We start from the raw sequence: 12,796 nt of genomic DNA, 5'->3' as shown, positions 1-12,796 counted from the left end.
TTGAAGGATGGACTTGCCCCACAGTGCTGTGCAGAGTATCCAGGGTGGGTGAGGCTCACCATGGTGATACCCCCACTTCTGGGGCTGGGACCAAGGGCCGACAGTGTAACGGGGTGTCTGAGGGACTCCCTCCTGACAGCATCTGTTACTGAGGAGTCAGCCAGCGCCCATCATGGAGCTGTCTTGTGCCACAGGGGACATGAAATTCAAGGTGCAGGCCTTGCCCCCAAAGTGCTGCTGGTGCAGTGGAGGAGACCACCCTAACCTGGTGCAGGCCACCCGGCAGTGTGTCATCAGAGAGTCACCCCAGCTGTAACTAGCATCTCTCAAGCCCTTCTCGTGTGCCCAGCGCTGTGCTGAGGGCTTCACGTTGGGGGGTGTTGCCGTTCCCGTGCTACAGGTGAGGTTAAATAACTTAACCAAGGTCACAGTGCAAGCAGGTGACAGGGCCGGGATTAACCTCGGGGGAGTAGACCTTGTCATAGTAGTTTCTTATTGCTGCAGAAAGAATTACCCCGAAACCTGGAGGCTTATAACAGCTGGTAACATTTATCATCTCACAGTTTCTGAATGTCAGGGATTTGGGAGCAGCTAAGCTGGGTGGTTCTGACTCAGGGCTCCTCATGAGGTTGGGGTTGAGCTGTCAGCTGGGGCTGCCGTCACCTGAAGGCTGGACTGGGGTGGAGGGATCCGCTTCCTAAGTGGTTCACTCACACAGTGCCGGCTGTGGGAAGGAGGCCTTGGTTCTCCCCCATGGGTCTCTCTGTGGGCTGCTTGAGCACCCTCACTGCATGGCAGCTGCTTCCCCTGGTGGACAGTCCAAGAGAGGCAGCAAGGAGGAGGCCACGGTGCCATTTACGCCCCAGCTTTGGAAGGCACAGGCTCTCCGTTAGAAGCAAGTTTCTGAGTCCTGCTCACACTCAAGAAGAAGGGAATCGGGCCCTACATTTTGAAAGGACGTGTTTTCTAGGGCTGTCGTAACGGAGTACCACAAGCAAATTTATTGTCTCACAATTCTGGGGACCAGAAGTCCAAAATTAAAGTGTTGGCAGGGTTGGTTCCTTTTGAGCTGCAAGGGAGAATCTGTTCCAGGTCCCCTTCTCAGCTTCTGTGGCTTCAGGTGTTTCTTGGGGCATGTCGATGGCCATCTTCCCTCTGTTCACATCATCTTCTCTCTGTGCTTGCATCTTCTCTCTGATTTCCCTTTTCACAAGGACACCGTTCATACTGGATTAGGGTCCATTCTAGCAATATCAGCTTAAATTGATCATCATCTCAGTTCTCCCCGGTGGATCATCTGCAAAGACCCTATTTCCAAATAAAGTCACCTTCACAGGTGCTGAGGGTTAGGACTTCAGCATCTTTTTGTGGGGGACACAATTCGGTCTATAATACGAGGAGTGTCAAAGAATTTGTGGACACATTTTAAAACTGTCACGCTGTGTGGGGAGGGAATGGGGATGGCCCGAGTAGAGGCCCAGGGCGGGTGTGTGTTTGACACGTCCGTGGTCTGCGGGGATTGGGGGGATGTTGGTGACTGAGCAGAGCGGGGTGGCCCAGGAGCAGGGAGCCTGGGAAGGGAGTGGGAGTGTGGCCTGAGGAGGGCAGGGCTGAAGGAAGCACCCCCCCTCAAAAGCACCCCCCCCAATCTGGGAGGAGCTGCTGCCCTTGCTCCTCTGCCTGAAGCACCCTCACTGCTGCTGCCCCTTTCCCTGAATTACCCCCAAGCCAGGCCTGCCTGCACCCGCTTCCCTGATGCCCTCATTGCGTGGGACAGGGTTGGGGGGACCCTGGACCCCTCCTGACCTTGGCTGCTTCTCTGCAGAGCTGGCGGCCCACGGGGACCTGGTGCAGGGTGCCACCTGGAGCCGGGACGGAGCCCTGGTGGGCACGACATGTAAGGTAAGGGTGGGCGGTGAGACTCGAGTAAGTGCCTGTGGGGGGCCTGAAGCATGCCCAGCTCTGCCAGGGCCGTCGTGTTGCAGAGCCCGTGTCCTGGGCTGTACCTGTCAGACTCGGCAGTACTTGTGGGGCAGCAGCAAACCGAGGCCAGGATAGGTGTTCACCTTCCTCGTCCTCATGCCTCTGGCTCATACCTGTCTCTTGAAGCCCCCACCCCACTAAAGAAAGCCCCACACTGGACCTCTGGGGCTCCCAACACCACCCTCAGCCAGCCTCACCTGGCTGCCTGGCTGCTTTGTCCAAACTGCCTGCCTCTCCGTGAGGGTCGTGTTAGGCAGCGTCCACAAGCTGGGCACTGTGCTGGCCCTCCGGCCAGTCAGAAGGTCTCAGGGTCCTCGGTGATGCCAGTTCCTGTGCCCACTGAGTCCTGTGCTAGTGGGGGTGGCCGATGTGGGTCCAGGGATTGTACAGATAAAAGGATAATTGTGACCCAGGCTGTGAAAGAGGGACATGAGGTGCTTTGAGTGGTTGGAGAGGCCAGGGGAGGCTTGGCCTCCGGCAAGGGCTGTAAGGGAAGGGTTCATGGTGCGGGGCAGGGGGAGCGTGCTGGGGGCAGAGAGCAGAGCTGCGTACACAGGGTCGCGCTTGTTACTACAGAAGCAACGGGAAAGCACTGGAGTGTTTTTAAAGCCAGAGGTGGGTGGCTGAGGTGTGAGGCGAGCAGATCTGCATTTTGAGGCTCCCCTGCTGCAGTGTGGACAGAGAATTGCAGAGGGGACGAGGGAGCGGGGGAAGAGAGAGCTGCGGGGTTGGTGGTGGGCTGTGTGTGAGGGGTGGGGGGTCCCGAGGCCGGCTCCTGGGTTACAGGCTGGAGGAGGCCTGCCACCGAGACTGGGCACTCCCCAGGTTGGAGGTGCCGGGGAGGTCTGGGCGGAGGTGTCAGTTGAGTCCGTGCTCTTGGCTGTGGGCAGTGGTCTGAGTGGAAGGTGGAGGCCTGGGTGGCGTCTGTGTTTATGTGGCACCTGCAGAGGGACGAGAGTGCCCTGAGTGGGAGAGAATGGTTGAGAGCAGAGGCAGAGGGAGCCTGAGGAAGGACCAGAACCTGCGAGGAGACGGGGGAGCGCCTGGTGGGAGGAAGGAAGCCCTGAGACCCAGGCTAGAGGGTGTCCAGGGAACACGGGGAGGGGTCTGAGAAGACGCGGCCGACACATACCTGTGGATTTGGGTCGTGAGACCTTCAGGAGCTTGCAGGGTGTCTGCTGCCTGAAGCCACATGTGAAGGAAGGTGGGAGGCGAGGAAGGAGCCTGCAAGGGCTCTTCCAGGAAGCGTGGCCGCGGAGGGGTGGGGACCAGAGCTGGCTGGGGTGGGGTTGACACCTCTGAAGAGCAAACGTGGGGCCTGCATACACGGGAGGATCCTGTTTCCCACTTTCTGTTCTCTCTGCCTTCTTGGAAGCCCCATTTCCTGGTCTTCATCCACTTTTTCCCCCTGTTTGGTTTATTAAACAGTAGGCTCCAGACATTGGCCTGAGCTCTGGGGGTCCAGAGGTAAATCAGACGGGACTACTGTCCCCTTAGGTCCCTAAGGAGCCGTGCTCGAGGGCAAGGCAGTCACATGGTTCCCTTGCTCGGGCATACGATGGTGACACAGCTTCCCAGAGACAGTGAGGTCGGGGCTACCCTTACTGAGGAGGGGACAGGTGTCCCAGGCAGAGGGACCAGCCTGGACAGAGTCCTGTGTTTGGGCTGTGACCTCCTCCTCCACTGAGAAACCCCCTCTGTGCTGTCTCCACAGCGTGTGTGTGTGTATGTGTGTGTGTGTGTGAGTGAGTGAGAGAGAGAGACAGAATGAGACAGGATGGGAGCGAGGAGGAAGCTGGAAGGGAATTGTCACGGGAGGTGTTTTCTTTTGATCACCCAAGCATAGTAGTTAATGCTTGTTTTACAAATTTTGGAGAGCAGTGAAAAAGTGAAGAAAAAAAAAAAAAAAAGTCACCTGTAACCCTTCCACCCAGGGACAGGGCCTGTCACCATTTTGACGTCTTTCTCTCTATGCTTTTTCTGTACGTGTAGGAATCATACTCTCCATGTTAGTTTATCCTGCACTTTTTTTTTTTAATAAATTTATTTATTTATTTATGGCTGCGTTGGGTCTTCGTTGCTGCACGTGGGCTTTCTCTAGTTGCGGCGAGCGGGGGCTACTCTTCGTTGCAGTGCGCGGGCTTCTCATTGCGGTGGCCTCTCCCGTTGTGGGGCACGGGCTCTAGGCATGCGAGCTTCAGTAGTTGTGGCACTTGGGCTCAGTAGTTGTGGCTCGCGGGCTCCAGAGCGTAGGCTCAGCAGCCGTGGCACACGAGCCTAGTTGCTCCGCGGCATGTGGGATCTTCCCGGACCAGGGCTCTAACCCATGTCCCCTGCATAGGCAGGCGGATTCCCAACCACTGCGCCACCAGGGAAGTCCTATCCTGCACTTTTTTTGTTCCACATAATAAACATTTTCTCTAATTCATCAAAAATTTAATAAATGTCATGGGAAATATTTAATCATATAGATTCACAGTTTTCTCAGTGGAGCTCCTACTCTCAGAAGCGTGGATTACTTCCAGTTTATGTCACTGTGTTATAAGCTGTAACGTTTGAATGTATTTGTATATAGGGTTTTTCTCTGCCTTCTCTGTGAGTTTCTTAGCCTAGAGCAGGGGCAGACTTTTTCTGTGAAGGTCCAGATAGTAGATGCTTTGGGTTTTGCAGGCCAGGCTGTCTCTGTCAGTGCACCTTGTAGCAGAGCAGCAGCCATGGGCAGTACATAAATGAGGGACGTAGCTGTGTCCCAGTAAAACTGCATTGGTAGAACCAGGTCTCAGGCTGGATGTGGCCCGTGGGCCTTAGAGCTTGCCCACCCCCACCTAGATTCCTATGAGGAGTGTTGCTGGCTGCAGGCTGTGAAGATTCTTAAGGTGGTTGATACATTTTAGCCAGCGGCTTTCCAGAGGAGGCGGCCCTGGGGCTGTTCTGTGAACGCCTTGGGCTCCAGCTTGGGCTTTGGGGGGAGACATGTGTCCGTGGGTACGCAGTCAGCCCTCTGAGCCTGGAGGTTGAACAGAGCAGTGCTGCCCGTCCCACATGTGAGTCCGCGAGGAAGTGTGCGGAAAGCTCCAGCCCCTGAGGGAGGACCCCGCTCTTCCTCTGTCTCACAGCTCCAGTGGCTGCCTGAGGGGGTCAGAGCTGCAGCGCGTGGTGGCCGCGGGCAGCTTGACAGGAGGGCAGCAGGAAGGGGCCTTGGTTTCCATGGTGATGGAGCAGCCCTGGGCAGACAGGTGCCGTCTCCACACCCCATGAATGTTCTGAGCAGGGACTGGCCTCAGCGAGGGCCCACACATCAGCCTGCCTGGGCCATGGCCCTGGACGGGGAGGAAGGCAACTTCTGTAGAGCTCGCCCAGGCTGCCCGCCAGCACCCCACACTGCCCGCAGGTACTGTGGCCTAGACGGCCCTTCACTCGAGAGCTGCAACCCACGAGGCCAGTCTAGCCTGTGGCCTCCGCCCTGCATCCACTCGGCTCCAGGCCCCCAGCCCAGCCCCAGGCAGGGTGTCTGGGGAGCAGGTGTCTGGGGGCTGGATTTGGGTCGTTTCCTGTGGAGCAGCCAGAGGTGCCGGCTCAGCTGGGCCTGATATGAACCAGACCCCCCAGAGTGGTTGGAACCCCCAGTGTGGTTGAGTCTGGCTTTGACAAGGCTGCGGGGGGATCGATTAGGAGGCAGGCACTCTCCCGGGGGTCCTGTCTCCCGGGGGTCCTGCTGTGTTCAGAGGCAGCCAGGTGAGGGGTATGGCCGGGGGCAGGGTGGGGCCAGCTGAGGCCGAGCCTGAGGCCACGCGAGGGCTTTGTTCTGAGGGCAGCGGGCAGCGGTCACCGTGGTGGAGGACACGGTGTGGGGGTGGGGTGATGGCAAGGAGCATGTCAGCCTCCAGGAGGGGGGCCAGCGCAGGGAGAAGTGACTCCCAGGGGACGGCCTGGCGGAGCATGGGGCTGGGGGTACCTAGGAGGGGGACGAGGGTGTTGGGTCCAGGGACTGCTTGCAGACGCCTTGTGGAGCTACGCGGGAGGTGTCCCTGTTGAGGCAAGGGGGCTGGGCCCTGTCCGCATGCTGACCAGTCACTGGACGTGCGCATGGCTGTGGGCAGCAGTGCCAGGAGGGGTGACAGCTGCGAGCCCTCAGCACCCAGGGACGGAGGGCCTCACCACAAACCCTGCAGCCACGGCAGTCCCCAGGGTGCCATCCCTGGGGACAGCTTTCCCAGGATCTGGCTGCAACCTTCCGAGAAGAACCCTGGGCCGCTGGTCTCATCCTCTCCCTCCCCACCACCCAGCTGGGCTCCTGAACTCTGGACTGCCCCCCTGCTGGTTACAGGGGGCTTCTCTGCTGTTGGGGTCCAGCCCCACGTCCCCAGGGGTCTGAGCCCCATTTACCATCAAAATTGGGCCCGAAGGTGGGGCGGGTGGAGAAGGAAGAGCCACCCAGTCACAGAGCACCCTGTCCCCATTGTGTCCTGGGACAGCAACTCAACTCCTCGCCTGCTGGTGTCTTGGGGGGAGGGATTAGTGGAGCAGGCCATGTCTGAGTCTGGTGGACCTCTGTGCCTTCTCCACCCAGAGCCCAAAGGCGCAGGGACGAGAAGCGTAGATTTCCCAAGTGGGTTGGCTGGAGTGGTGCCCAGGGGAGGCCCCCCAGCTCCCATCCCAGTTCCTAGACCTGGTTACCTGTGGGGACTCAGGGCCTCACGATACTGTTGATGTGGGTGCGGCATCCTGGGGGAGGACGCTGTCCTTGAAGGGTGTCACATGTCAGCGAGTGCCGGGCATCACCGCAGTCCTGTGTCCACTGCCCCTTCCTTTGCTGTAAAGGGAGCCTCAGGATCCTGAACGGGTTCGTCAAAAGCTGCAAGCCCTTGGGGAGTGGTGAAGGAGGGGGGCTGCCCCTGTGACTGCAGTCCAGGTGGAGGTGCCCGTGGGTTTGTTCTGAGAGTGTGGGGGGAGCCCGTGAGGGGCCCACCCTCAGCAGGAGAGAGCCCAAGCCCCTCTTGACCAGTGGGCGGCAACATTCTTCTCATCAGAGCCTCCCTGGTCTCCACACTGGGCTCCCCCCCAACCCCACGGGGAAAACCTCTCTGGCCACCTGGTTATGACTCCCGTCCTGCCTTGGAGCAGTTCTACCTGCAGGCCTCCTGGTGCCCCTGCAGGGTGAGGGGCTGGCCCAGCCCAGTGAAGCCCCTTCCGGCTCCCCTCCCAGCTCCTGCGGCCGAGGGGAGGAGCAGGTGGCCGCTAGGGGGCGCGCTGGCCCCACAGATGGCTGGGCTTGGCCAGCTGGGCTCCCACTCCACTGGGAGTGTGCCTGTGAGCCCAGAGCCTCAGCAGCCCAGTGCCACCCCTGCTGCCCGGCCCTGCAGGCCCCACCAGCGCCAATGCAGCCCCCAGTGCCCAGTCTGAAGCCTGGTCTGGACCTCCTGTTGGAATTCTGCACTCGATGGCCCAGCTGCCTTTAGGGAGGTGCCCAGGTCCCAAGACCGTGCCTCCGACCTGTGAGAAGTGTTGCCATCACCCTCACCCCACCCTGGGCTCGGGGGTTTGCCCAGGTCACAGAGCACATCAGTGGTGGATTTGGTGTCCTAACCCTGCCTGTCTGGTCTCCACAGGGGTGGGAGTGGCCCTTGCTGCCAGGAGGCCTTCTCTCTTGCCTGTCATCTGTCGAGATCCAATGTTGCTCACTGCTTGACCCATCTTCTGTCTGTCTTGTGCTGCCCTGTCTCTGTTCTCAGTCTCTGGTTCTTTCACTGTCCCTTGCTGTCTTTTCTGTGTCTATAGTTGTCTCTGTTCTCTGTCTTTCTGTGTCTCTGTTCTTCTCTGACCCTCCATCTTTCCCCATCCTCTCTCTGCCTCTCACTGTTCTTTCTGCCTGTCTTCATCCTGTGTCCCTTACTGGCCTTGTCTGTCTGATCGCTGTCTGTCTCTAAGCAGCCTCCTCCCGACCGAGGCTGTGGAGTGGACGGTGCCTCAGAACTGACCGCTGGATTGTGCCTGGTGCCCACCTGGCACGTAGCAAGTGCTCAGTAAACTGCAGCTGGAAGGAGAACCCTGGGACCCTGCCCGTGAAGGCCCGTGAAGGGAGGCCTGGCTTTCGAGGCCTCTGCAGGCTGACCCCTCCCTTGTCCAGCTGTGTGCTTGCCTGCTGCCCCCCACTCCTGCCATTCACTCTCCCTTTATGACCTCGTCTTCCCTCCACGTCTCGTGCCAGCGAGCTCCTGTCTCCACATCTTTGCTCGTACTCTTCCTCCTCCCTTGAATGCCTTTCCCTTCCCAGTACAAGCTCCACTTGTCCTCTGGGCTCAAGTCAGGTCCAGGTTCCTCCCCAGAGTTACCTGTGACCACCTCTGGGTTGCAGGCACCAGCACTCGACAGGGACTGTCTGCTCTGTCTGAATCCCAAGCACCTAGGCAGGGCCAGGCAGACAGGGCCAGGAGTCCCCATATTCCCCTCCCCACTCCATCTTGCATTGGTGAGTTGCGTTTGTTATAGTTAAACCAATGTTGCTACAGTAACTAAAGCCCACAATCTACATTAGGGTTCGCTCTTCCATTTTTTTTTTTTTTAAACAAACTTGGTCTTTCTTTTTTTAAAAGAAAAAATTTATTTATTTATTTGGCTGTCCTGGGTCTTGGTTGCGGCACGTGGGATCTTCGCTGCCGCTTGCAGGATCTTCGTTGCGGCATGCAGGATCTTTAGTTGCGGCATGCGAACTCTTAGTTGCGGCATGTGGGATCTAGTTCCCCAACGAGGGATCGAACCTGGGCCCCCTGCATTGGGAGCGTGGAGTCTTAGCCACTGGACCACCAGGGAAGTCCCCAGGGTTCACTCTTGATGTGCTTTCTATGGGTTCCCACAAATGCATGACGTCATGTATCCATCATTACAGCATCACACAAGACAGTTTCACTGCCCTAAAAAAGTGCCCTGTGCTTCACCCGTTCATCCCTGCCTTCCTCTTCCCAAACCCCTGGCAACCACTGATCTTTTTGTTGTCTCTGTAAGATTTGCCTTCTCCTGGATGTCGAGTGTCATACAGTTGGAATCACAGAATATGTAGCCTTTCCAGATTGGCTTCTTTTACTTAGTAATATGCATTTATAGGTCTTCCATATCTTTTTGTGGACTGATAACTATTTTTTTTAATTTTGGTATAAAAAACACATAAAATTTGCCACCTTAACCATTTTAAATATACAGTTCTAATATTAAGTTTATTTACATTGTTGTGAAACAGATCTCCAGAACTGAAACTCTACACCCACTGAACAACTTCTCTTTGGCCCCTACCCCAGCCTCTTGTAATCATTTTACTTTCCATATCTATGAATTTGACTACTTTAAATACCTCATATAAATGGAATCATACATTATTTGTCCTTCTGTAAATGGTTTATTTCATTTAGCATAATGTCCTTAAGGTTCATTCATACTGTAGCATGTGACAGGGTTTCCTTTTTCAGACTGAAAAATATTTCATTGAATGTGTATACCATGTTTTGTTTTGTTTTTTGGCTGTGTTGGGTCTTTGTTGCTGTGCGCTGGCTTTCTCTAGTTGCAGCGAGCAGGGGCTACTCTTTGTTGCGGTGTATGGGCTTCTCATTGTGGTGGCTTTTCTTGTTGCGGAGCACAGGCTTCAGTAGTTGCAGCACGCAGGCTCAGTAGTTGTAGCACACGGGCCCTAGAGCGTGTGGGCTTCACTAGTTGTGGCTCTTGGGCTCTAGAGTGCAGGCTCAGTAGTTGTGGCGCACGGGCTTAGTTGCTCCGCGGCATGTGGGATCTTCCTGGACCAGGGATCGAACCCGTGTCCCCTGCAATGGCAGGCGGATTCTTAACCACTGTACCACCAGGGAAGTCCCATGTTTTGTTTATCCATTCATCTGTCAGTGGACACTTGGGTTGCCTCTGTGTCTTGGCTGTCGTGAATAATGCTGCTGCGAACATGGGTGTGCAAATATTTCTTTGTGACCCTGTTTTCAGTTCTTTTGGGTTTATACCCAGAATTGCTGGATCATATGATAATTCTATTTTTAATTTTTTGAGGAACTGCTAGACTGTTTTCCATAGCATCTGTACCATTTTATGTTCCCACCAACATGCACAAGGATTCCAACTTTCCACATCCTCACCAACACTTGTTATATTCTAGATTTTTTAATAGTAGCCATTCTGTCGGGTGTGAGGTGATATCTTACTATAATTTTCATTTGCATTTTTCTGAGGATTAGTGATGTTAAACATCTTTTCACATGCTTGTTGGCCATTTGTGTATCTATGGGAAAATGTCTATTCAAGTTCTTTGCTCATTTTTAGTTGGTTTATTTGATTTTTCGTTTTTGAGTAATATGAGTTCTTTATATGCTCTGGATATTTATTCCTTATAAGATAGATGATGTGAAAATATATTCTCCCATTCTATAGGTTGTCTTTTTACTCTGTTGTGTCCTTGGATAAACAAAAGTTAAGTTTTACGTAGTCTCATTTGTCTATTTTTGCTTTTCTCTGTGCTTTGCTATCGTATTTAAGAAATCATTACCGGGCTTCCCTGGTGGCACAGTGGTTAAGAATCCTCCTGCCAATGCAGGGGACACGGGTTTGAGCACTGGTCTGGGAAGATCCCACATGCCACAGAGCAGCTAAGCCCGTGTGCCACAACTACTGAGCCTGTGCTCCAGAGCCTGCGAGCCACAACTCCTGAAGCCTGGGCGCCTAGAGCCCATGCTCTGCAACAAGAGAAGCCACCACAATGAGAAACCCACGCACCACAACTAACTAGAGAATGCCTGTGCACAGCAACAAAGACCCAACGCAGCCAAAAATAAATAAATAAAATAAATAAATTTAAAAAAAAAAAAGAAAGAAATCATTACCAAATTCAAAGTCATGAAGTTTTTCCCCTATGTTTTCTTCTTGGAGTTTTATGGTTTGGGGTCTGAGCTATTTATTTTTTTATCGCTGAACAATATTCCATTGTATGAATGTACCACAGTTTATTTATTCATTCACTTATTGAGGAACTTCTTGGCTGCTTCCAGTTTTTTGCAACTATGATAAAACTGCTATAAACATTTATGTGGCTATAAGTTTTTAACTTATTTGGGTAAATACTTAGGATATTAGGTAAATACAGTTGCTGGATCATGTAGTAAGAGTTTTTTTTTTTTTTTTTTTTAAAGCTTTGTAAGAAACTGCCAAACTGTATTCTAAAAGTGGCCTTAATCATTTTGCATTCCCACCAGAAGTGTGAATGAGAGTTCCTGTTGCTCCACATCCTCACCAGCATTTGGTGTTGTCAGTTTTTTGAAATTTAGCCATTCTAGTAGGTTTGTAGTGGTAGCTTATTGTTGTTTTAATTTACAGTTCCTTAATGAGATACAGTGTTAAGCATCTTTTCATGTTTTCATTTTTCATCTGTGTATCTTTTTTGGTGAAGTGTCCATTCTGGTCTCTTGCCTATTTTTTAATTTTTTTTTTTTTAGTTTTAAGTGTTCTTTGTGTTTTTTGGATATAAGTTCTTTCTCAGATATGTGCTTTGCAAATGTTTTCTCCCAGTCTGTGGCATGTCTTTTTATTTTCTTAACAGTGTCTTTTGCAGACCAGTAGTTTATAATTTTAATGAAGTCCAATTTATCAGTTTTTTCTTTCATAGGTCACACTTTTGGTATTGTATCTAATAGGTCATTGCCAAACCCAAGGTCACCTAGGTTTTCTCATATGCTATCTTCTAGAGGTTTTATAATAAAGGTTTGTGTTTTTATGTTTAAGACTATGATCCATTTTTAGTTGATTTTTGTGAAAGATGTAAAGTCTATGTCTAGATTCATTTCTTTGCATGTGGATGCCCAGTTGTTCCAGCACCATTTGTTGAAAAGACTGTCTTTGCTCCATTGTATTGCCTTTGCTCCCTTGTCGAAGATCAGCTGGCTGTAGTTAAGGGGGTCTCTCTCTGGGCTCTCTGTTCTGTTCCATTGATCTATTTGTTTATCCTTGTGCAGATCCACACCGTCCTGATTACAGTAGCTTTAGAATATAGCCGGGAAGCAGCAGTCCTCCACCTTTGTTCTTCTCCTTTACTTTGTGTTGACCATTCTGAGTCTTTTGCCTCTCCACATAAGTTTCATAATCAGTTTGTCGATACTCACAAAACTTGTTGGGATGTTCATTGGGATTGTATTGAATCTATAAGTCAAGTTGGGAAGAACTGATATCTTGACAATATTGAGTATTCCTAACTGTGAACATGGAATATCTCTCCATTTGTTTGGTTCTGTGATTTCTTTGAGCGGTTTTGTAGTATTCCTCATGTAGATCTTATACGTATTTTGTTAGTTTTTTTTTTTTTTTTTTTTTTTTGGCTGTGCCGTGTGGCATGCGGGGTCTTAAGTTCCCTGACCAGGGATTGAACCTGCGCCCCCTGCAGTGGAAGCATGGAGTCTTAACCACTGGACCACCAGGGAAGTCCCATTTTGTTACATTTCTAGCTAAGTATTTCAGTTTTGGGGGGTGCTGATGTAAATGGTATTGTGTTTTTAATTTCAAATTCCAATTGTTCATTGCTGGTTGATTGTTTTTTGAAATAAGAAAATATGAATCTGTGCTGATCGGAAAAAAGTGGAGCCGTGCTAAGATATAAAAAGGAAAAGCTGATCACCCCTCACCTGCCTCACCCCTGGTGCCAGCATTAAAACACGGCCCGTGCCTGTCAAGACCTTTCTCCTTACTCAGCAGACTTGCAAAACATACAGGAATGTGGTCAGACAAATGGAGTTTTTTACTTTTACCACAGTAGAATCACACCACACTGCGTAACTCTGCA

General features: G+C 52.4%; 1 protein-coding gene across 3 annotated transcripts in view; it reads left to right on the top strand.

Moving 5' to 3' along the window:
* CORO7 (coronin 7) overlaps window positions 1–12,796 on the top strand; it is a 59,259-nt gene that overhangs the window by 9,384 nt on the left and 37,079 nt on the right. For all 3 annotated transcript variants that reach the window (XM_059897289.1, XM_059897288.1, XM_059897290.1), the window contains exon 6: window positions 1,826–1,902. In XM_059897289.1, the coding sequence (XP_059753272.1) occupies window positions 1,826–1,902 (77 nt within the window). The remainder of the gene's footprint in view (window positions 1–1,825; window positions 1,903–12,796) is intronic.

The sequence above is a fragment of the Balaenoptera ricei genome, chromosome 15 (assembly GCF_028023285.1).
Source record: "Balaenoptera ricei isolate mBalRic1 chromosome 15, mBalRic1.hap2, whole genome shotgun sequence".
NCBI classification, from domain to species: domain Eukaryota; kingdom Metazoa; phylum Chordata; class Mammalia; order Artiodactyla; family Balaenopteridae; genus Balaenoptera; species Balaenoptera ricei.
This window is presented reverse-complemented; position numbering and strand designations above follow the sequence as displayed.